Raw genomic sequence first — 25,302 nt, 5'->3', positions numbered from 1 at the left:
CACCTTAAAATTTAATAATTCTGTAGTATCATCAGGTACCTAGTTAGCATTCAGATCTCTGTCTCAAGATTTTTTACATACATCAAAATGCAGAAATCTTAGCTATACAAATGGCTCTACCTGTAATTTTTTGCACTTTAGGTTTGTTTTTGTCTGTTCTAAAACTTCATATAAATCAGACTCTGTAGTATGTATACTTACCAGATTTCTTTTACTTAACATGTTAGTGAGATTCAGCCAAGTCATTGAGCATATCAATAATTTGTTCTTTTTTATTGTTGTGTAGTGTCCTATTATATGGATATACCACAGTTTATCTGTTCTCTTTTTGGACATTGGAATTGTCTCTAGTTTTTGGTTATGAATAAAGCTGCTATAAACATTTTTTACTTGTCTATTTGTTGGAACGTATTTTCATGCCTCTTAAAATACCTAGGAGTGGAATTACTAGGTCAAATGCTAGATGCATTTCATAAGAAGTTGTGAAAACCTTTTTCCACAGTGGTTATGCCATTTTATACTCCCACCAGCAATCTGTGAGTGTTCCAGTTGCTCCATATCCTCACATTTGGTGGTGTCTTTTTAATTGTAGCCATTCTAGCTTGTTTTAGTTTACATTTTCTTGATCATTAAAGATGTTGAGAACTTTTTCATCTGTTTATTGATCATTTATCTTCCTTTGTAAAGTATCAAATCTTTTGCCCATACAGCTATTGTCTTAGTCTGTTTAATCATTTATATATAGTTCATTTTTTAGCGCATACCAATTTTTTTTAAGGTAAGTAAAAAAGTGCATTTGTACCACTGTAACAAAAACAAGATCTCAATTCATGAGTTTATCTCTGGGTAAGGCATTTTACATCCCAGTTTGATATATAACAGTTTGCTCTGACCTGTTTTTACTGTCCTTGCCTTGAAGCTCACAGCTCTTCTTTTGTGCCTTTCAAATCTTTTCAATGTTAAGACTTCACTTTTCTTTCAGAAATGGTTTGGAGACAAAAGAGAAACCGAAACCCTTTTTACCTAAACCCAACCACTTAAATTATTTTTGATTTTCTCCTTCCTAGAACTCTGTCTATTCTTTATTATCATTCATTCAGTGAACTGAATGATACCTATTCATTGTCATCATTATGATATTGGTGGTATTATAAAGATACCTGTTCTTCATCATCATTCAGTGTGTCCAGACCTTGAGGATCCTTAGAGGTCTATAGGCTCCATGTGTGAGAATGAAATTTTATCAGAGGGAAGTCTGTTGAGAATATAAGTTTATTTTTTATGGTATTTTAGCTATAGCAGACAACTTGAGCTAAAAAGCAATCTACCAAAGTAAGTTACTAATGTGTGTGTAGTGAGCATCCCAATGTAACAAAAATGTGTTCTTTTTTTCCAGAAACCTCTAACTCTAATAATTCAGATTCTGGCCATGAAGCCCAAGAGGATTCTTCAAAGGAAAATGCCTCATCAAATACTCCCTGTGCTGATCACAATCCAGCACCTACTGATGACGGCAAGTCACACGAACTATCTAATCTTCGACTGGAAAATCAACTGCTGAGGAATGAAGTTCAGTCTTTAAATCAAGAAATGGCCTCATTACTTCAAAGATCCAAGGAAACTCAAGAAGGTAGAACTGTATTTAAATTGTCCAGAATTAGGAATTTAACATTTCAAAAATAAATTAAAAACTTGATTCTATCTAAACTGTTAGAAATATTTTTCTAATAAATAAGTAAAATAATGTTTTCATAGAAACACAGGGCTCCGATTTGGAAATGGGACCAATCATCCACCAACCCAAAGTAGGGAACATTGGCTTGTTTGGTCATTCTTTAGGAACCATGAAGATTAAGGACTGAGAAGAACAGAGCATTAGTAATCATCTGATTCATTTGGTTGATTTATTTTAAACCTTCAAGGGGAGCACCTGTTCATGAACCAAAGGTAGAAATAAAGTGGTAGACGCTAGTACACAAGGTCACAGTATTGCCCTGCTCTGGGGGATATCAAATGAATGTGGAATTCATTTTGCATAGTACTTGCTGGCATCGTGCAGTGAAGTGGTCCTACAGTAGGAAACTCAGATCCCTCAGAAATAGGTAATTAAAAAGTGAATAATCCCATGGCTGAGTTAGTGGTCGGGGATATGTGAGTGTTAATAAGCGTAGCTGAGGAGAAAACAAAAGACACTTCTGCCTTGGCCACTGTGGTGATCAGGAAGGAGTGCAGGGACAGTGGGAAAAGTTTTGCCAAGACATGGATGGAGGCCCACGAGAGTGCAACTGGAAGATAGTTTAAGACATTAGAAAAAGCTTCACCTTACCTAGACTAATGTAGACAGAAATAGAGCTTTTCCTGATATCCTGTAGCATTTGCTTCAATATTAAATTTCTTTTAAATTTTGCCAGCAAACTGCAGTTACAGATGGTATATGAGGGTATGCTCTGCTCTTTTTGCATCAGTTTCCTAGGTTAAAAGAATAACATCTTTTTTGCCACAGCAGTTGAAAGAAAGGTTTTTTCCTATATTTATCTTCAGGTTTTGTTTTTGTTTTGGTCTTACTAGGATGTACATTATCTACCCCTGATTTGAATTTGCATTCTTCCCTAACTGGCAGAATTCTACAGATTCACTGACTGATTCAGTGTTGTAGACTCACTGTTCTCTACTGGTTTCAGCTCCCAAATGCATCATGATATAGCTCCAGATGTAGAAGAACAGCTAATGTGTCTAGCCTATTAGCTGTAATACAGATGTGAACGTTTCCTTGAAAAATGAGTGTCCTTTTTTGAGCAAAAAATTTGAAGATATTTTTAAGCTCCTAATTTTGGCAAAAAGTTCTAACAGGACTCAAAGGAGAAGCTCTGTATGCCCTGAGAATGATATGTTTGCTTGAATATAGAAACTTCTTTTGTTTTTTTAGAATTAAACAAAGCAAGAGCAAGAGTTGAGAAGTGGAATGTTGACCATTCGAAGAGCGATCGAATAACTCGAGAACTTCGAGCCCAAGTCGATGACCTGACCGAAGCAGTGGCTGCAAAGGATTCCCAGCTGGCTGTACTGAAAGTGAGGCTACAGGAAGCCGACCAGCTGCTGAATACTCGCACAGAAGCCTTAGAAGCCTTACAAAATGAAAAATCACGGTAACTAATTTATTAATCATGAGAAAATGAGCTAGAATGATTCTCTTTCCAATACAAGTAATGATAAGCATTGTAATGTATACTACCTTATGAAAATCTACCTTGTAGAAATTTACAAGAGGGAGAATCTTTTGGTAATATTAGACATGTGTGTGATTAAAAATTGATTTATTTGAATCTTGAGATGCATTGTTAGGAAAAATATTTGAAGAGCAGTGTCATTAATCTCTCAACATATAATGAATGAGTTGTGGTATGTGCTTATGTGTGGATGCCAAAAAATATAGATTACATTCCATTAAAAGGGAAAAGGATTTATTTACAAATATTTTAGTCAAACCATTGTTTTGGTGCCAACAAACCAGTGCTCTAGGTATTACTCTACCTTGTCGATTGTACACTGTGGAAATGAGTTATTTCAAGTGAAGTATTTTCTTTTAGAATAATACAGGATCACAGTGAAGGTAGTAGCCTACAGAATCAAGCTCTGCAAACCCTTCAGGAGAGACTGCATGAAGCCGATGCCGCTCTGAAGAGAGAGCAGGAGAGCTATAAGCAAGTGCAGGTTGGAATGGGGGACAACAGACTTTTTTTATTTGGATGAGGGGAAATGACTATGCTGTTTCACATTTACTCTATTAAATTCTGCAGCATGTTTCAGAAAATTGTTTCTGTGTCAAAAGCCAAGTGTTTGAAAATTCAGCTTGATTCTGCTAAATTTATTTAATTTTATGTATTGAAATACAGTTGAAGTAGTTAATATTCATTACAGATCGACATCATTTAATTTAATTTTGTTGTGCAACCAACATTACCATTATTTGATTTGGGGAATTTTGTTTATTCTTTCTATTTAAGCTTTTTCTGAGTCCAATTTAATCTTACTAATTTTTTTCCAGAGAAAATTATACATAATATTTAGAGTTTTACTCTTAAATGATTATTTGTATCCAGTTGAGTGATTCTCAAACCTCTCTACACATTAGAATAATCTGTGTAGCTTTTAGTACTTCTGAGCTGGTTCTGCACTCCCAGGGAGTCTGATCCCATTGTATGAGGTAGGGCAGAGGCATTGCTGTTTTGGGTTTACTTGGCAGATATATTTGTGAGGTATTCAGGTTGAGAACCTCTAGGCCAGGTGTTCTTTTCAACAGACAAAAATAGTTTGGTTCTGAAAGTAAATGTGAGCTAATGTGGGTTTTAAAAAATGTGATTGATATATTTTATTTAACACTGTATATCCAAAGTACTATCATCTTCTCATGAGTTAATATTAAAAATTATTAATGAGAAATTTTACATTTTTTTGCCTACCGATTATTTAAAATGTGTATTTACAATTAATTCAGTCATTAAGTTTTCTTCTGAAATACTCTCTGTATTTATATTTCATAAAATTTACAGGTGGAGAAATAAATTCACATAACCAAGTTATTCTCCACATACTCAGAAGTTCTCCAATAACGGACGTTCCTCAAAAAGTTAACCATAGAGTTACTGTATGACCCAGCAGTCCTGTCCTAGCTGTATACCCAAGAGAATTGAAAATATATGTCCACACAAAAACTTGTACACATATGTTCATAGCAGCATTATTCATAATAGCCCCAGACTGGAAACAATACAAATTTCTATCAGTTGCTGAATAGATAAATAAAATGTGGTATATCCATATCAGGAGATATTATTCATCTATGAAAAGTAGAAAAGTACTGATTCATGCTTCAACATGGATGAGCCTTTAAAACATGTTAAGTGAAAGAAGGCAGATATAAAAGGCCACATTTTGTAGGATTCCATTTATATGAAATGTCCAAAATAGGCAGATCTGTAGAGAAAGTAGATTAATCATTGCCAGGGGTGGGGAGGGAAGGACAAGTAGAGGATTTCTTTTTGGGGTAAAAATGTTCTGAAATTAGGTAGTGGTAGTAGCACAACTCTGAATACACTAAACCCACTAAATTGAACACCTTAAAAGGGAACGTTATGGGTGAGAATTGTATCTCAGTAAATCTGTTATTAATTGAATTGAGTATTTTTATGTTTAAATTTAAATAAACTTGGAAGTTCACATTTCAGTTGTATTAGACACATTTCACATGCTCAGTGGACATCAGCAGTAGTCCTCTTGCTCCTTTTCTTCAAAATAGACATTAATATTGGATCAGCAGTTTGTGGGCTTTAGTAATTGGTGATAGTTCCTCCTATCACTGTAAATGCTTTCTGACCTCTGCCTCCCCTGAGTTTGTTGGCAATGGGAGGTTTTGAGACTAAAGGTAATCCAGAAATAATTCTCAGAACTAGATAGGCAGTAAGTGATAGGCCGTGTGTTTTTAGAGTATGCTTTTAAAGTTCCTTAAGCTATAAAATAACATTAAATAGTTTGTTAGAAAATTTAAAATAAAGGGAAAACGTAGCAACGCTGTTAGAAATGATGTAGCTGTTTGCTTATCTGTCATTTCTATTCTAATGGACTTTGTGGTTTTCTGTAGATCTATTATCTATTGGTTAGCTCAGATCAAATCAGCCCTAATATCTAAGTGACCAGTTTCACCTGGGAAATTTAGAAAACAGATTTCCAAGCCCAGTCTTGGAAATGCCAATTAAGTAAGCTTGGGAAAGGCCTTGGGTGGCTGTATTTTTAACAAACTCCCTGGTTAAATTCGATGCACTGCCATGTTTGGGAGTCACAAAGCCAGAATCCCTATTCTTCAGTCCTAATGAATGAAACATTTTTTTATTTCCCTGTTTTGTTGTTGGGCCAAGTTAATAAATCCCGTAAGATACGTGAGTAGATAGTCGTAAAATATATCTCAAGGCAAAGTGGTGTAAGTGTGATACAAAATTTTGTCACAGAGTGAGTTCACTGCACGGCTTAATAGAATGGAAGTGGAGCGTCAGAATTTGGCAGAAGCAGTTACTGTGGCAGAAAGAAAATACTCGGAGGAGAAGAGGAGAGCTGATGAGCTACAGCAGCAAGTCAAAATGTATAAGTCCAACCTGGAATCATCTAAGCAGGAATTAATTGACTACAAGCAAAAAGCTACTAGAATACTCCAAGTAAGCATGAAGTGTACACATTTGAATGTTAAAGTGGGCAGTTAACTGGGAGACACTTTGAGACTTACCATCTGGGAGATGGTTCGCTTGTGTTTGAATGGGTTGGCTCACTTCAGGTGCCTTACTCTACCTGAAAATAGTATAGAAAGGATGAAACGTCCCTTGTTCCTGCCACTTTTTTTCTTTTAATTTAAAATTCATTGTGCCACTACCTAGTTCGGATCTTCAGCCTATCACCTTAATCACTGTTTGTTGGTAAACAGTCATTTTACTCTTCCTTGTTGATCCTGTGTTGAGTTTTTCAGAGCAGCTGGTCTGTACCTTACCAGAATTGCCTCACCCTGCTTCCCCTCCCTCAGACCTAAGGTGACCGAGCTTTCTACCTTATAAAGAAGATTGCTGTCACCTACTGTAATTGTCAACTTTGTTTTCCTTTGCTTCTCTTATGAGAAGGAAAATGTGTCCTTTTATTTCTTTTTCCAGGATAATTTTTCTGCCTGTGCATTGATTCCATCTCCTCTCACCTCATGTAAGCTGCTTCTCCACAAGTCTGTCTACTTCCTCTTTATCTTTCTCTCTTCTGCCTTCTACTGACCCAGCGTACTCTAGAGCACATGGTTACTTAGTGGAGGAACGAAGACTAGATCTTGGAACTCCTGCCTAATATAAAAACAATCCTGGCTTTTTTGTATCACTTTGATTCCATTTCCCTGTTCTCCTCTCAAAGTCACACTTAACAGAATTACTGTATATATACTGTCTTTATTTTAGAACTGTTAACTTTAACTCCTCCATGTAATTTCTGCCCCTTCTACATTTCTGAAATTGTCTTCTCAGAAGTCTTTAATGACCTAAGTATGTATTTTCAGTTTTAGTTTCCACATCCTTTGATTTTGATTTTGGTAGAGTGTCCAACACCTCCTACTGTCTTGAAACTCTTGCCTCCTGGTGCCACTTACGCTGTCCTAGTTCTCTGCCTCTCTCACTGCGGTTTCTGCCTCTGTTGGGCTTCTTCCCAATCTCCAAAGAGAAAGAGTTCTCTCAAATTCTGTCCTAAACCCTCTTTTTTTATTCCTTTGCATCATCATATACTCTGCTTCTATCTGTCATGTCTGTGTGACTTCAGCATGTTTCCAATCCTAACTTCCTGATGCGTTTTAATGGCATGCCATGCTTCTCTACTTGGGATATGCCAACCCCAGATCAGCTTCCCCCTCTTTCTCCATTTGGTAAATATTTTTGCCATCTTCCCAGGCACAGAGCTAGAAACCACAGTGCCATTGTGATTACCCTTTTCCTTATTCCCTGTCTCCTGTTGGCTATGAACACCTCTTTGGTTCTATTTTCACAAAATGTCATATGTATATCCCCCAACCTCTTCTTTCTAATTATTTTTGCTGTATCACAGTAATTAGTTGATTCACTTAGAAGATACTGAGTGAGTACCTAACTATTCACTAGACACTGTGATAGGTGTTGAGGATACAAAGCTCGAAAGATGTGTCCTCTTTCTTCAAGGAGGGTACAGTTTAGTGGAAAGACACAGAGGTAATTGATATGATGAAGTCATTGATGCAGTAAGTCCTTAAAATCTGCCTGGGGATGCCAGGGATCACCGGAGGTGCTGTATAAAAAAGGATAAGCAGGAAGACTGTGGTGGGGAAGAGATTTGGGATATAACAGCCTGTGCCAGAGCATCAGGGGCCTGAGGGAACACAGCATATTTAGTGGACTGCAGCTAGTTCCTTTGCTGGACCATGAAGGATTAGCAGTCAAGAGGTGGGTGGGTAGAAGCCATATCATGGAGGGCCTTATGTACCGTGCAAAGGAGTGTTGGTTTTAACTTAAAGGTGATGATAGCAGCAGGAGGTTGGGGAGGTCGAGAATTTAAGCAGCACAATCGGACTTGCATATAGGACTATGGCAGTGATAGGGGGTTAGGGGGAAGCTGGACCTCTGTCTAGTTTATTGTGTTGAATGCATTTGAAGGGATGAGGAGTAAGATGGTGGTATATAGATGGTAAGGAGGCAAGTATCAACAATAATGGTAAGAATTGAGGAGGAGCTGATCTCAGTTTGTGGCACTGAGGAAAGCAAATGGGACAGCTAAGAGAGAGAGCCTTGAAGATTTAATTGGAGGAAGGCAAAATGGCAAATGGAATCTGGGATGATTCCAGGTTCCTGGTTTGAGTGCAGGAATGATGTTCCCCTATACTACAGAAGGGAAACAGACATGAAGTAATGACAAGTTATGTTGAGTTTGCAAAATTGCTGTGACATTGAAGTGAAAGTTTCAAGAAGGCAATCAGAAATAGAGTCCTTATGCTCAGACCAGGGGTCTGGGCATTAGTTGTGTGGAAATACACACACACACATACATATAAATATGATCATGTTTATTTTGGAAAATTAGAAAAGTTTGAAGGAAACATTCATAATTCTACCACATAAAAAGGAAAAACTGTTTTTGACGGAGGAAGGTGACTTTCAAATATTATTTTTAAGGTAAATATATTTTAAGTGAAAGAGCTGATGGTCCTGATTATTACCAGCCTAGAATTATGGCACTTTTTAAACTAGTCTTCTTTTATCAGATCTCTTCTTACAACTCATCCATTGTACCAGGGGTCGGCAAACTTTACAAAGGGCCAACTAGCACATATTGTAGCTTTTGTGGGCTGTGTGTGGTCTCCATCACATATTCTTTGTTTTTACTTGTATGAACCTTTAAAAGTGTAAACAATTCTTAGTTTGTGGGCTGTACAGAAACAGGCCATAGGTCAGATATGGTCCATCAATCAAGTGTATGAACATTGCTTTATACCACTGCCAGATTAACCCTCCTAAAATGCATCTCTGGCTATATCACTTCCCTGTCTACTTCTGGTCATGTGTTTTAGCCTACCAAATACAATTGAAACATTTTAGCCTGCTGTCTGAAGCCCCCACCAGTTGGTCCTAATTTAATATATGAGCATATCTTATAATCCTTTCTTACAGGCCCTAATGCTTTTGCATTTTTATGCTTTGCATAAAATCCTAGCCATTTTCCCCTACACCTCTTAAAATCCTAGCTGTTTTTCAAGACCAGCATAACTTCTGTCTTTCGAATAAAGCCTTTCCTTCCCCAGAAGTGGTTTCTTTTTCCTTGGAACTCTGCAAGTAATCTTACCATATCCTCTCTCAACTTGTGTTAATTGCCTTCTACTGGATACTTTAACTTCCTTTTTAGTTTGTAAGGCAGAGGGTACTACCGAGAGTGAGAGATACTATCTTCATTACATAGGACACTTAGCACAGTGCCAAATCCATTGAAGGTTTACTCCAAATCCATTTACTCCATAAACTTTCATTGAGTGGAATGTAATGGGGGAAAAAAGCATGAGAAAGTATGAGAAGAAAATATGAGAAGAATCTTATTAAAAAGTTTTCAGCAATAATGTGGTCCTAGGAACCGAAATCCAAGGACATTGTACAGCAAGGCTCTGTTGCATTTGTATCTCAGTGGATTCAACAATGGACTTTATATGATGCAGTATATAATAGGAATATTTCCATAATGGTGTACTTGGCATATGGTAGATGATATTGAATATACAAACTAATCTCTGCTTTGTTTAAAGACATTTCCTTTTTTATAATAGTCTAAAGAAAAATTGATTAACAGCTTAAAGGAAGGCTCCAGTTTTGAAGGCCTAGATAGCAATGCTGCTAATAGCATGGAGCTCGAAGAACTTCGGCATGAAAAGGAGATGCAAAGGGAGGAAATACAGAAGCTGATGGCTCAGATACATCAGCTGAGATCTGAATTACAGGTAAGATTCATTACGGTTTAGCTTCACAACCATTCTCCCCAGGCTCCTAGCAGGTTGGAAGGTGATAGATTCTGTATTTGGGGGAAAGGTATCAGTGAAGTAGCACGTGAAATTCCTGCTGGAGTATCAGGCACCATATAAAAGTGAATCTAAAACAATAGGTTTCCTGTCCGTTGATTTGACTGTAAAGTTACAGGAATAACAAACATTGGTAACGAGATTCATTCATTCAACAAATACTTAGCAAGTATCTGCCATGTGCCAGACATCTTCTAGGCTTGGAGTTATAACACAGAATCAGACAGAATCTTCATATTTACTGACCTTACATTCTAGTGGTTAAAAACAAGTTAGATTTGGGCTTGTCTGTAAAACTGGAATGTTTTCTGGTACTAGAATGGACTTGGAAATGACATTTTAATTATAGTTTCATCCATAATCTTATCATTTGTAGTTTATAATTCCTCTATTTATCTAATAGTAGATCAGGCTGTTAATTTACAGTAAGCATGGGGTCTTTGACATAGGCGGGGTCCCTGAGGATGAGAGAAGATAAAGTGCAGGGTCATAAACCTTTAAAAATGAATTTTTTGCTAAGTTCTTCCATGCATTAACTCATCAAATTATTGATTTGTAAGGTGTACATGAACTACAAAGAAAGTGTGGAAGTTGTGAGAACAGGATATCTGGTCTAGAGCATAGGCCTGACTCTCAGACATGACTATGTCAGATCTGAATATAGATCTCATCTTTCGCACTTAATACACGTGTTACCTGTACAAGACACTTACCTCGCTGAGCCTTAGTTTTCTTACCTGTAAAATGCAGATACACAAAGGTTCTGTATAGAGAGGATGAGGGACATGTGTATGTGGGCCTAAGATTGTTCCTGACATGAACAGACCCTCAGTAAATAGTAGCTGCTTTGCTTCTGGATTTATTTCTTACTGGCCTAGTAGGAGAGCTGGTAAAGGCTGTTGTCCTCAGAGTCGTTTAAGTAGGATTTTTTTTCTGTAAATAATTTTGAATTCTAAATAATTTGGTCCCAGGAACTTGAGTAGATGCTGTTCTTACTCATACCTTTTCTTATTCATGCATGTCTTTTGGGTAAGATTATGAAAAATATGATTAGTTTCATTTAACATTTCATCCTTACTCCAGCATCACTGATGACATTGACCTGTTTTCCTACCCTTCTCAAGAACTTTATGAAATCTGTAATATAGATTATAGTATTAGGTCTAGCAAAATCAGAATATAGTTTATATTCTCTTCTAGGCTGAAACCATGTGTTGCTCATCTTTATCCCTCCAGTGCCTGCTGAGCCCAGTTCATGGCATAAAATGATTACTCAGCAGATGTTGAACTGAACAGTTAATTATTACTTTCACAAGTAAGGTTCATCTTTTTAGGATATGGAGGCTCAGCAGGTTAGTGAAGCAGAGTCAGCAAGAGAACAGTTACAAGATCTGCAAGACCAAATAGCTGGACATAAAGCATCTAAACAAGAACTAGAGGCAGAACTGGACCGCCAGAAGCAGGTAAGTGTTTGAAAGGGTTGATTACTGATGAATACTCCCCACTAGCAGTCATACGTGTAGACTCTCCATAAAACAACTTTCCAAAATTCTTATAGGATGGGCTTGGAGTATTAATGGTAGATGGGCCCTTCCAGGTCTCTCCTACCTTAACCCTACCCACTCTCCTCATTGTTTTTCAACAGATGAAAAAATAGAGGCATAAAATGGATATGGGACTTGCACAGTATCACACAACTAGAGAATAGAATAGCGCCCAGGATTCCTGTCCCAGAACTCCTTCTGTTACCCTGTCTGTATTTTATCTCCTTATCAGAGTATGTATGTATGTACAGAAAATTTAAAAATGTCAGTTGATTTTCATATTTTATTACATTTATGCTTTCTAGGAATAACAGTAAATATTATTTAATAGAAATAGAAATACAGCATTAGTGCCATGTTAGACTGCTCTTTCTGTTTGAGGAAAAAATGCTTATAACAGACTTTTCTTACAAATCATGTCTAAAAGTATATTTCATTGTTCAAGTACCAGTTATGTGCTCCCCAAACCAAATTATTTTACTTTAATATACTTATATAATAGCTTCAGTATTAATAGTTAAACATGCTTACAGCCACATTTTCAGAATAAGATTCTATATCTGATATTAACAACAAGTATAATTTACTGAGTAATGACATGTTACATGCATTTCGTATGCATTACTTTATTTCCTCCTCAGTAATATCTAGTTTCTTCATTACAGAAAAGAAAGCTATTCCTACAATTCTTAGTACATCACTTACAACATTTCCAGCTTTGCATATTCTCTATAGATTTTTTTCATCAGAATTTATCGTTCCTGAAACTGGTTTTAGTCTCAGAGAAGTGTTTATTATGAAAGTAGCACTTAAATCTGTTTCTTGAGTAGTAAGAGAAAAGCTCATCAAGTACCAATATACAGGGTACATTCCAGACCATCTTAGATAATTTAGTTACAAGATGAACTGTCCTTGCAAAAATTGCATTTTAATTTATTCAAGGAGCTCTTACACGTTACCAGGCAGAAATTTGATGTTCCTGATGGTAGTGAGATAATTTTCATTTTATTATGGCAGATGATTTTACCATGTCCAGTTCTAGTGCCCTTTTTTACAAATGAGAGAGTAAGTAGAAGAGAATATAGCTAGAGGCTTTTTATTTATTAATAAGATGTTCTAGATGCAAAGTATTTAGCCTTGAGATTGAATGGTCCTATAATACTCCTTATTAATTTAAGTACTTTCAACCTTAAATTTTGTGCTAATCTAGAGAAATAAGGCAAACCTTCTTGTAAATTATTACTATTCTGTCCTAATTACCTTTTTTCTCTTTTAACTTACCTCAATTTTTTCAGTCTGTGAAATGAACAGGTTGAACTAAATGTCTAATGCAGTCTCTAGTGGTTTGACCCATGTCATGTTTACTGCTTCATACATCTCCCTTTACTAACCCTGTCTGCATAGTTAAGCTTAATGCTTTTGAAGGTACTTAATTCTCTTCCTTCCCTGACATGTGCTTTGCTCTTGAGTTCTGACCTGACTCTGGCTGAGCACACCCATTGTACAGACTAACAGTGTATTAGTGCTGCTGTTAGTGAATCTGGAGACTTTCCTTTCTTCCGTCTCTTGTATCAATGATAGTGCAAACAGTAGTGCAAGGTACTGTCTGATACAAATAAGCCCATGGAAAGCTGCTTAACATCGTTAATCACTGGGGAAGCACAAATTGCAACCACAGTGAAATACCACCACATACAAACTTCAGTAGCTACACTTACAGAGACTGACGACACCAAACGTTGGAAAGAAGGTTAAGATCTCATATTGCTATGGGAGTGCAAAATGGCACAGATATTTTGAAAACAATATGGCAGGTTTTTTTCTGTAAGCTAGACATACACTTGCATGATCCAGTAATTCTATTCCTACTTAACTGCCCAAGAAAAATGAAAACATGAACACATAAATGTTGTGCTTGGATATTCATCATATACAAATTGGTACATCTTGCTGAAGTACTAACTTTTCATCAGACCCATCCAAGTCTGTTCATTTGTTCATTCAGCATATACATAGCACATACTGAGGGCCTGCTATGTGTCAGGCACTGTTTAGGTACGGGGAATGAAATAGGGAGCACTGATCTAGCTTTTGTTTATTCATGCCTCACTCTGTAGGAATTCCACTACATGGAAGAAGATCTGTATCGAACAAAGAACACATTACAAAGCAGAATTAAAGATAGAGAAGAAGAAATTCAAAAACTCAGGAATCAGGTATGAATCCATGTTCACAACTTGGGAAAAGATACCATTGTAGAGCTACATTTTTTTTGAAGGCTACAGTAAGACCTTCTTTTCCCATATTTTCATCTGAATTCTGTTACTGCAGTAATATATTATTTTCAACTGATAGACTCAAATGTAATTAGTAGGAAATTCTCTGTGTTTGCTATATTCTGTGACCTGCTTCTTAGGAAGTATCTTGCAGCCAAAGCCATCCAGGGAGTTGTGATTTACCCCAAGATTTTGTACCTTCTAACATCAGTGGTGGTTGTGCTGGTTGCCAGTTTCATAGTTGTGGTTTCTTTTCGTATACTTGATGATGTAATGGTAAGTCTTCCACTTAACAATTGATAGGTCTTTCATAAAGTTGCCTAGACCTTTCTTTAATTGTGAAAATGCAAAACATAGAAAATAACATGTGCCTACAACCCAGATTTACTTACCATTCTGTCACTGACGGAATCATGCATTCATGTGTCCTGTACTGTAGATTTTCCTTTCCTCCCTTATATTCCTACCTTATGTTTACATTGTCATTTCTTTTCTTACATTTATTGACTTAATAAATAATGGATTCATTGATCATCTAAATCATTTAGATGAATATTCTTCGATTTTTAGTAGGCTAATGACTTATTTTGTACATGAAAAGTCAAATAATTGTGGTTTTTAAAGTTCTCATTCTTAGTAGTCCATAATTTTAAATGTTTCAAAGTATTTTAATTTTTATGCATTGGAAACAGCTAACATATTTGACTATTCCCTCTTCCCTTGCCTACATATGTGAAATTCTTACAAATGGTAGCATGACTTGCTAGCAAAAAATCAAAAGAAAGAAGCATAAACCACCACTTGGTAGTTATTTCTTGTGGACCTAGCCCTACACTTAATTTGTGGGTGTGCCGTGAGGAATTTAGAGGGAAGGAAGCTAGTTTTCCTTAAGTGCCTACCATATTATAGGTACTATGTTAGATATTTTATATTTATTTCATTTAGACATCATATCCTATGAGCGAGGAAACTGAGGCTCAGGGGCTGCCCAGGGTTGTAGCTTTGCACAAGGCTGCAGCTAGGAAATGACAGAGCTGGGCTTTTAAACTTCAGTCGATCTGTCAGCCTCCTTCCCAAACTGTATTGGTGCAGACAGTGATTCTTGTCCTCACAGAATTGATATGCCATTTCATGGAGAGGTAAAATAGACTCCCATTTAACCATGTTATCAGAGTGACTGATAAATGTCAAGATAGTCATTAAGAGTCTAAAAGAAGGTTGAGATCAGCATGGGCTAGAGTAGTTGGACAGTGCTTCAAGGAAGAGGCCGTGAAGGCAGGCAGAACTAGAGAAGGGAAGGGCCTCAGTTTTCCAAACAGGGAAAATGTGAACAGCAGAACAGAGGCTGAATGGGAGGACGTAGCGGGAAATGGTGACAAATGAGAACAAATAGAGGAAGAGATTAAGGCATTTGTTAAAACCAGCTGTCAGCCAGCCAGTTGGTTGGTACCTACGATAAAGTTCTCGTGTTCTATCCCTATATACCGTGTGCAGCAGGTGCTGTTACCTTCACTTGGAAATAAGAACACTGAGTCAGGGAGGTGTGGCCATGTGTTCAGAGACAGACAGCTAGGCAATCGCAGAGCAGAGATGGAGACCTCAGGCTGCGGTCTTCGCTGTTGAGTTACAGAGGGTTTTGAATTCATCTCGAGAACAGTGAACTGCGTCCCACAGATCAGTGCTTTCAAATATTTTCACCATGATGCCACAGTAAGAAAGGTTTATGTTGTGTCTCGGTATTCACATGTGCTTACACATAGAAAACTAAAACAAATTTCACAAAATGATATTTCACATATTATGTGCTCTGTACTCCAGTTGGTCCCACTCTGTTCTATTACATTTTTTAAAATGTGGATTGTGACCCACTAATATAGTTTGAAAATCATTTCTGTAGGCAGTGGAAGAATCGTCATAGAATTTTGGAAAAATCACTTAATGCCACAGCTGACCTGTGGGACTGTAGTAATGCAGTTTCTATGATGACTTTTGTTTGCTGTAATAATTTTATGAACACTTTGTCTTTCAGCTTACGAATAAAACTCTAAGCAATAGCAGTCCGTCTGAGTTAGAAAGCCGACTCCACCAGCTAACAGAGGCTCTCATCCAGAAGCAGACCATGCTGGAGAGTCTGAGCACAGAGAAGAACTCACTGGTCTTCCAGCTGGAGCGCCTCGAGCAGCAGGTGAACTCGGCTGCTGGAAGTACTGGTCACGGCTCTTCTATTAATATGTCTGGAGTTGACAACGGTGAAGGTAACGGAGGAATCTCAGAGAATGTTTCATTGTCTTCATTTCCAAGCTTGCTAAGTCACACATGACTGTGGATAGTTAGAGAAAGACTTTTTATTTGAAAAGAAGCTTCATCCAGCAGAGCACCGCTTTTCTCCTGAATGCGGCCTAGGCCGTGTGCGGTTTGACGTGACTGTTCCTGAACTGGACAGTGGACTGACCGGCATCCCTCACTAGTGTGGGGCTTGGAGAAAGGAGGCCTGAGGGCTGATAATCCTAATGAAACATGTGGGACACCCAACAAGGTGCTGCTGACAAGGCAAATAATTCAGCAGGGAGGGCATTTCAGGAAGCTCACCGAAAGATTCGCTGCGATGACCTTCCAATCCGTAATTACGGATATTAAAGCTAATACATAGTCACATAAGTATATCCATTCTCTATAATTTTAATAGAGGAACCCATAGGTTCCCAAAATACATAATCAGAAAGAACTTCAAAGATGTTAATATAAGCTTCAACAGGTCAGGTTTTTAATCTTAGAACTTTACTACTTAATCTACAAAGTAGTCATTCAGCAGAACTCTCAGTTCTTTGGCTTTAAACTTCAAAGGTGTTTTTTTAACTTTTCAGAAAAATGACGTTATTTTATATATTTTCTTAAATAACACATGATCACTAAAAAGAAATACAAAAAAAGATAATTAAGACCACCTGTTAATGTTTTCAGTATGTTTTATTGATTTTTAACCTTTTCATACAAATAAGTTTCCATAATATATATTTTTAGCTAATTAATTTATCAATGTGTCAATTGATATACAATATTATGAAGGTTTCACATGAGCAACATTGTGGTTTCAAAATTCACCCATATTATCAAGTCCCCTGCCCACCCCATTGTAATCACTGTCCATCAGCGTAGTAAGATGCTATAGAGTCTTTATTTGTCTTCTCTGTGCTGTACTGCCTTCCCCGTGACCGTCCTTTATTGTCCTGCCTGTAGTGTGAGTGCTGATTATAATAGTGCCCCTTAATCCCCTTCTCCCTCCCTCCCCACCCGCCCTCCCACACCTCTTCCCTTTGGTAACCGCTAGTCCCTTCTCAGAGTCTGTGAGTCTGCTGTTGTTTTCTTCCTTCAGTTTTGCTTTGTTGTTATACTGCACAAAGGAGTGAAATTATTTGGTACTTGTCTTTCTCCGCCTGGCTTATTTCACTGAGCATAATACCCTCTAGCTCCATCCATGTTGTTGCAAATAGTGGGATTCATAATATATTTTATACAGCAATTTATGTATTGCCTCATAGAAATCTTATCACATGGAAATACCATAATTTGTTTAATCAATCCTTATGGTTAAGGATTTAGATTGTTGCCAATTATGTCAATATAAATAGTTCTGAGAAAAATATCTTACGTAAAATCTTTTACTTTTTTGGATACATTATTGGAAATGGAATTGCTAGGTCCCTGGGTATACATACTTAAAGGTTTTTTATTTTTGTTGCCAAAATCAGCAAATAATTATTAAGTGCCTACTTAGTACCAGGTACTGTTATAGGCATTGGTGGTATAGTGGTCAACAAAACAGACTAAAGTCTCCGCCCTGTGGCCTTACATTCTGGTGTTGTGGGGAAATATAGCTAGAGGACACAGGCAATAAACAAATTATGTGAGGTGGTGATATGTGCTGCAGAAGAAAATTAAGCAGGGAAGGGAGATAAAGGAAGATGAACATACAGGGATGGGACTGTGATATAAATAGGGTGGTCAAAGAAAACCTCATTGAAAGGTGGCACTTTATTGAAGTCCAAAGGAGGGGAAATAGTACACTCACCCTATAGGAGGTCTGCAGGAAAAGTGTTCCAGGCAGAGAGATGAGCAGGTGCAAAGGCCCTGAGGCAGGAGTGTTGCTGGCATGTTGCAGAAACAGCAAAGAGGCTAGTGCAGCTGCAGTAGACTGAGTGTGGGGGACAAAGTAGTTTAAGGTAAAGTCAGAGAATGTGGAGGAGGGCTGTTCAGGCCTATATAGGACAGAGTATTAAGGACGTTTACTCTAAATGAAATAGGAAGCCGTTGAAGGGTCTTGACAGGGGTGACTGATCTGACTTGCATTTTATCAAGATGCTTCTGGGTTCTACATCCAGAATAGACTGCAGGGAGCTAAGAGTGGAGGCGGGGCACAGGGAGGAGCCAGTGTGTAACCTACATGAGAGATGGTGGTGGTGAAGGCCACAGTGGGGACAGGGGGATCTATGTAAAGGTGAGCCTTCTAAATATGCTGGTAAATTGGATATGGAGTTTTAGAGAAAAGAAGGAGTGAAGGTTTTCAGCCTGTGCAGATGAAATGATGGAGTTGTCATGTCTGAGATGGGAAACTTGAGGATGAGTAGGTTGGCAGGGAGGGCGGGAAATCCAATCATAGTTCTGGGCAGGCCAAGTTTGAGATGTCTGTTAGACATCCAAATGTTAATGAAATAGGCAATTGGATGGGTCTGAGGTTGAGGGTGGTGTAGGCTGAGAAATCAGGGAGTTGTCAGCTGTGTAGAAAGGGCAGCCTCACTCTTCCTAGCACAGAAGGAAAGTGCCCACTAAAACTGACTCTTGGCAGCACTTGGTATCTGTAAACTTTCATTTTTGCTGATTTCATGGGAAAATAATTTTCTTAGTCTTTAAATTCTTTTTGTAGATATGGAAGTTTAATCAAATATATCTGATTTTCTTTATTGTTTCATCTTTGGATGTAATGCTTAGAAAGTTGGCCTTGGGACTTTCTTCTACATGTAATATAATGCATGCTCAACTATAATTTTGTTAGGACATTGGTTTTGGTGTTTGTACATTCATCCATTATTTTCTTGTTTAAACAGGCACACGTCTGCGAAATGTTCCTGTTCTTTTTAATGACACAGAAACTAATCTGGCAGGAATGTATGGAAAAGTCCGCAAAGCTGCTAGTTCAATTGACCAGTTTAGGTAAGCAGTGCCAGTAACGGCGAGGGATGAACCAGCAACTGTTTTGCCCATGCTCTGCAGTGGTTTCAGTCATAGGGAATCCCGTCAGGCAGAGCTAGTACTTAATGTGACACTTCCCTCACTCCTTTCATGATACTTGAGGGTCATCAAGTTGCTTTAAGGCGTCTGTCTGTGCCTGTATTTTATTGAAGGTGATTAACCCTGTTTCTCTTCTTTCTATAATGAACTCTGTTAAAAAAACACTCAGTAAATCTCATTGAGAAAGACTCAGTCTCATGGAAACACATCCATTGAATGTTTTGGCTCATTACTTTATCTTGTGATTAGAATAAGATGCTACTATCCAGTACTTATTTTAATGTATATTTCATATATGCCACATAAGTAATATATAATTTATACATACATTATGTATATTTATAAATAACCTTTTTATTCTAGCAGACATCTACCTTATAAAGAAAATATTTTAACAGTGTATATATAGCCTTGATGAACTTCATGTCTCAGTAACCTCCTAAACTCTCTTACCTTTTAGTGTTTGTAATTAAACACACTTTTAATGAATTGTTGCATGTAGGGCAATCTTTTCTTACCATTTTGTGTCATAATAGAGCTATGGTGTTAAAAGTAAGGGGGATGGTCTACTTAACGTTCCTGAAGCTGTGAGCCTAGAATGCCATAGTCATTATCTACAAATTTTTAAGTATGTCTGTTTCAACTACTCATTTACTAAATTCATAATAATTTTTAAAGAAGCTGTGTGCAAGGCACTGTGCTGTGGCCATGAAAGGAACTGAAAGGTGTAGAGGAAAGGTGCATTTGCTTGTACATGTATGTGTACTGGCAGGGAAGAATGTTGCAAAGAGCTGTGAGTAATAAGGTCTGGACATCAAATACTTCCCACAGAAATTTACTTTAAGTGTTCACTTGAGTTTCTGTAGTTTTGTGCCTTTTAGAAGCATATGTGCACACAGAAGCTTAGCCGTTCATGGATTAATTTCAGCCAAACTCTTTTTTCCTATTCATATGTTCACACTTGCCTTTCCTTTTGTAACTTCTTTGGCCCCTAAAAAAAAAAATGATTTAAGAGGGACCAAATTTGCTTCCTAGCGTTGTAGCTAAAGAATTAGGGATACAGCTTGTGCTAGAGCTTAATGGCAAAGCCCCAGATAACGATGAAAATATTTGTGCATTGCTATGATATTTCTGTGTGGCTACGTCACATCGTCATTTTAAGTCTACTAAAAAACAGTCTTTCTTTTATGGTGGCCACATAAATGGTTTAAATGAGAGAAACTTTAAAAGCACCATAGATGCTGGCACAGAAAGATAGGTTCTAAGTCTAACTCTCCTCTCCTCTTTTCTCCACCTACCACCATTTGCACAGCATCCGCCTGGGAATTTTTCTCCGAAGATACCCCATAGCACGAGTTTTTGTAATAATATATATGGTAAGTAAATTTGTTTGAAAAACAATGTACTTGATTTTTAACTAGTATTTTTTAGCTGCTCATCTTTTTAACTGAAAGGTTAGCAATCCATTTTGGTAGAGAAGAGAACTCATTTTTGGTCTTTTTTTTTTTTTCTTAAAGTATGCAAGTAAAGTTTATAATTTGTTACACCTAAAATATAAATTGCTCAAAAGCTTTTCCTATAGTAAAATTATCTGTAGTGCAGTTTAACAGTTCCCTCCATTTCTAAGCCCCTCTAATGTTAAAAATACAACACAAAAACAACTGGTTTCATTTTTATCTCGATGTAAAGTTGCTTTAATTATTTTCATGTGTTGTCCTTTATTTTCTAAAAGGATCTCAAGGTTGATGTATTTTCTGTCACATTTCTTAACCCTAATGAAATGTTTACCGTCGTTTGGGGTGCCTTTTCATCGGTGCTAGAGTCTGCAAACTTCTGAGTGAGGGTGTGTGAGAGTAGTTGAGTTAAATTAAGACAGGCAGTTTTCTTGGAGGGGGAAAAAGTATACTTAAAGAGAAATTTCTCTGTGATCCACTAGAGGGAAGAGTTATTCCTTTGAATGAAAAGTTTTTAAGAAGAGAGGGATGGGGGAAAAAAAGAGAAAAAAGTGAATGGCATCAGAAAGGAGTCAGAATACACCCACATCCAGGTGATTTCCCAGGGGTTGGAGATTACAAAGACCGCACGCCCCAGCTGTCGGCCGGAGGTGTGCATTTGCACACTTAACAAGCGGCGAGGCATGTAGCAATGGAGCCTCACATCACCTCAGCACGACCACAAGGGAGTTAGTGGAAATTTACCACTGTAGGTCCTGTGCTGGACCCTAAGTCAGTCTCTGAAACGTTAACACATTATTCCTATTAAGAATGTCTTCCCATCTCCTCTTCACCAAAATCATGGCTAAACCCTCTTTTAAAACAAACCATAACTCTGTTCTAAAAAACCTTTCCAACCAACTTCATGTGTATCTAGATATTTTAATTGTGCCATCTACTCTTCATTGCAGTCATCTGATTGGTTATGTATACATGTGCATATTATGAATGAGTTGAGGACTTTCACAATTCTCAACTAAGAATTCTATAGGTATCACAGCTCTTCAGTACCCACCATCACTTAGCTCATCTGTGCATTTGTCTCTTCATTATTTATCAGCAAACATGAGCCCCTACAATGTTGCAGGCACAGTGCTACCCACAGGAATACAGACAAATAAGACGTGCCCTCAGTGCACTACCAGTGGGCCTTTGGTGAAGATTGAATTCATTGGCTAATGCAGACATTGTTCTTCCTTTCTTTAGGCTTTGCTACACCTCTGGGTCATGATTGTTCTGTTGACCTACACGCCAGAAATGCACCACGATCAGCCACGTGGCAAATGAGCTGAACCCAGTTATTTGAATGATTAGGTGTCTTTTTCCAGACTGCAAAAGGGCGAGTTGCCTAGAATTCCTGAGAAGGGTGCACAAGATTATTTTATCACTACTACAAGCTTTTAACTTTTTAAGTTATTATGTAAGTACTGTGCTACCTAAATCATCTTCTGATTTTCTTCAGATGGTAAGAGTTTCTGAAACGGACAGTAATTTAACAAGCTCTCAGCTCTGCTTTTTCTGGCATCAGTGGTTCAGTGCATGTATGTGCACACGTAGAGACGCTGGGTTTGTTCACCTCTCTGCAGACCGTTCTGTGTTTCAGGTGACACTCATTGTGGGTTATAATCAGGGAAACTAATTGTATTTAGTGATATAAATAAAATGTTCTCTTTTTGATAATTCAGTCTGCTTTTGTATTTTCACATATTTAACTTTGCAAATATAGATATAATTGTTTATATGTCACAGGCCTGATTGGTATAAATCTTTTTATAAATACACAAATAAAATTTGCTGTGCTTTTTTTTTTTTACAAATACAACTTTTTCATCCCCATTGAACAAGACCTTTCCAGATGGGCTTTAGTGAGCATAGCCAAAACCAGCAGCTGACGTCACATGTAATTGAATCCTAGTGGTAAGGCGCCCAGTCCGCACCCGATGGGTGCACTTCTTTTTCTCTCCTTTCCCATCCCCACAGCACTAATCTTGCTTTTTGATAATTATTCACTCACTCCCCCTTTTCTCCTTTTCTCTAGCCTTGCCTTGGGTTGGCTCGGGACTTCCATAGCCCCTGCTTGTAGCATTTGGGAATCAAAGCTGCTTTAGCCACTTTCTCATTTTTAAAACACTTCAGTGCAGAGATGTTACAGAGCTGTTGTTTGAACAGAGACATCTTGGCTTTAAGTCCATACAGTGTCTGTTTTTGCTTTCCTTTTAATCTACACGTCTGGATTTTCACTTTGTTCCCTGGGTATTGGTGGTCTCTCTGCACGTGTGACACACAGCTCTGGGGTGCACACGGGTATGCTACTTCCTACCAGGACCGTCTTTGAGGTGGTCTGCTGGTGCCTAAGCGAAAACCTGACCGGAGTCTCTATTCTGGTTCGCCCACTGTGACTTGAATTGACCTATAAATTCCTCAAAAGATTTGATACACTAGTAGATGTTTATGTTTATGTTTCTTATTTTTCATCAGAAGATGAAGTTTTAAAGATCATCTTAGGTATTTCAGGGCGTCTTTTCAACTTAACATGAATAAAAAAGGCAGAAAGTAGCACATCATCTGAAAGGGAAATGAAATATTAGTGGCAGGGTAGAGACACATTGAATCTGTGGGTTTTGTGTCGTGGCCTGTCAGAGTCTGAGTTACGAAGTCATGTCTCAAAATAAAGTGAGAATCTAGTCTTGTTAACATCTATTAAAGGTTTTTTTTTCTCTCTAACTTGGAAACATTTCTGAAAAATGATTAAAACCAGGTTACATACTTAAAATGGAAAACAGCACATGCTCCCCGTTGTGTATTGCCAGGCTTCCTGTCTCTGCGCGTCCTCCTGGCTCTCATTGGGATGCCTCTAAATCTTTTTGTTCAGTCTACACATTCTTGGCTTTGGAAATAGTTTGACAAAGTGTTTCAATATTATTTTTCTGCAGTTACTTAATATTTGAGTTTCAGTTTCATTATTCTTGGCCACTAACAAACTGGGTAATTTTTTTTTAATGTTCCCATTCACTTATCCTCAGATAGCATGAAACCTTCTCGACCTAATTAAAAGAATTGCATGACAGCCAAAAACGTTCCCTTCTCAGTCCAGTGTATTCATTTAAAGACGTAGATACATATGTACACATGCACGTTATCAGAGCTCGGTACTGCTTCGTATTGATAACTATTGATTGGAAATCAGATTATTTCATTCTAAGAAAATTTCCCTTTCTCTTGTGCTTACAAAAACTACCATTTCAATTGCTACAGAAAAAAAAGCATGGGTTTTATTAAAATGTGGAGGAATGAGGCCCACCTTGTTAGCTGTGTGGAGGAGAGGCCTGAATGTCAGGCTGGGCAGTCTGGCCCTAGCTTACAAAGGCTCACCTGCAGCCCACCCCGTTGGGGAAAACCAGCCACTCAAACATGCCTGGACTCCAGCTCCCCGTGGCAAGAGGCCCACTGACTCGGAAAGGCCTGAGTGGACATCGAGGGCTGGCTGGAAGGAGAGAGAAAGAACCCGTGAGGCCAGAGAGGACAGTCAGGGACTAAAGGCCACGGGCACTTCGGGCTCTGATTGGTCAGAAGAAAGAAACGATTGAGACAAATGTCTTATGGTTATCCTGAACATATTGAGACCAGCATCCCTATTAATAACTCTCTGCCGACTGAGAAAAACAGATTGAGTGTCTCTGAACTTCCACACATAAGATGGGTGATGTGCTTCCCAAACACAGACTCAAATACAACAAACATCTCAAGTAAAACTTTTCCTTTTGTAAGAACACTTCAGTGTCAACAGTGTTACATACAGAAGTCTTATTTTGTCTCAAAATAGATGTCTTTTAAAAAAATGGGTTGTAAAAATTTTATTTTATGCCATAATACTACAGAGTAATTCCAATGACGCAGTGTACGCTGGTTCCTCCTAGGGACTGGGCATGGAGTGGGGACCGAAAGGCTCTGCTTTCTTGGGGCTTATATTTAAGGGGAAGGCAGTCTATAAACGTATACATAGCATGTCACTCAGCATTAAATGCCAAGAGAAAAATGAGGTAAGATACACAGAAGAATGGGGGCGAGGCAGGGAAGTCCTTTGCAGGGCCTGAGCAAGGTGGTGGGCCATGCATGTGGGGTGGGCTTCCCAGGCAGCAGGTTAAATAAGTTCAAAGCCTCTGAAATAGAACAAGCTTGCTGTGTTCAAGGAACAGCGGCAACGAGGCCAGTGTGGCTGGAGCAGAAGGAGGGAAAGGGAGACAGGAGTGCGGCACCAGCCTGGGGGGGGCCTGTAGGCCAACGTGAGGGCTTTGAATTTGAAATCTCATTTTATGTCTCCTTAGTGAACCCCTCTGCCCCTGAACTACCAATTTGTTTAAACAGGGAAAACCTTTAAAAATCTATGGTTTAGAGATCTGAAGACTACACATGCTCTACAGCAAATGCTAAAGAGTGTGTATTTCATTTTGTTGAGGTGAGGGCAGGCTGAACCTGAGGAGGATATTTTCCTATGGATCCTAAAGATACCAAGAAAGAACAAATCAAATCTGTAGGTTCCCCCTAACGCCTTGGTCTGCATTCACAGTTAACTCTTCATGTTTGTTGAGGTCAAGGACAGATAG

General features: G+C 38.1%; 1 protein-coding gene across 3 annotated transcripts in view; it reads left to right on the top strand.

The window, feature by feature from the left end:
• Nucleotides 1–22,378, top strand: part of GOLGA5 (golgin A5) — a 31,081-nt gene extending 8,703 nt beyond the window's left edge. Inside the window, exons 3-14 of one of the 3 annotated variants that reach the window (XR_008992413.1) lie at nucleotides 1,397–1,630; nucleotides 2,927–3,146; nucleotides 3,588–3,711; nucleotides 6,003–6,206; nucleotides 9,851–10,021; nucleotides 11,434–11,562; nucleotides 13,761–13,859; nucleotides 15,949–16,174; nucleotides 19,022–19,127; nucleotides 20,518–20,581; nucleotides 21,142–21,252; nucleotides 21,905–22,378. Coding sequence is in view for 2 of the 3 variants with exons in the window: in XM_036882131.2 (XP_036738026.1) it covers nucleotides 1,397–1,630; nucleotides 2,927–3,146; nucleotides 3,588–3,711; nucleotides 6,003–6,206; nucleotides 9,851–10,021; nucleotides 11,434–11,562; nucleotides 13,761–13,859; nucleotides 15,949–16,174; nucleotides 19,022–19,127; nucleotides 20,518–20,581; nucleotides 21,905–21,985 (1,658 nt within the window). In the remaining variant the exon portion in view is untranslated. The remainder of the gene's footprint in view (nucleotides 1–1,396; nucleotides 1,631–2,926; nucleotides 3,147–3,587; nucleotides 3,712–6,002; nucleotides 6,207–9,850; nucleotides 10,022–11,433; nucleotides 11,563–13,760; nucleotides 13,860–15,948; nucleotides 16,175–19,021; nucleotides 19,128–20,517; nucleotides 20,582–21,141; nucleotides 21,253–21,904) is intronic. The other 2 variants (XM_036882131.2, XM_036882132.2) reach the window with 2 other exon arrangements.
• Nucleotides 22,379–25,302: the final 2,924 nt, after the last annotated feature.

Source organism: Manis pentadactyla, chromosome 11 (assembly GCF_030020395.1).
Source record: "Manis pentadactyla isolate mManPen7 chromosome 11, mManPen7.hap1, whole genome shotgun sequence".
In the NCBI taxonomy this organism is placed as follows: Eukaryota; Metazoa; Chordata; class Mammalia; order Pholidota; family Manidae; genus Manis; species Manis pentadactyla.
The sequence above is the reverse complement of the archived record's forward strand: the minus strand, read 5'-3'. Positions and strand labels throughout refer to the sequence as shown.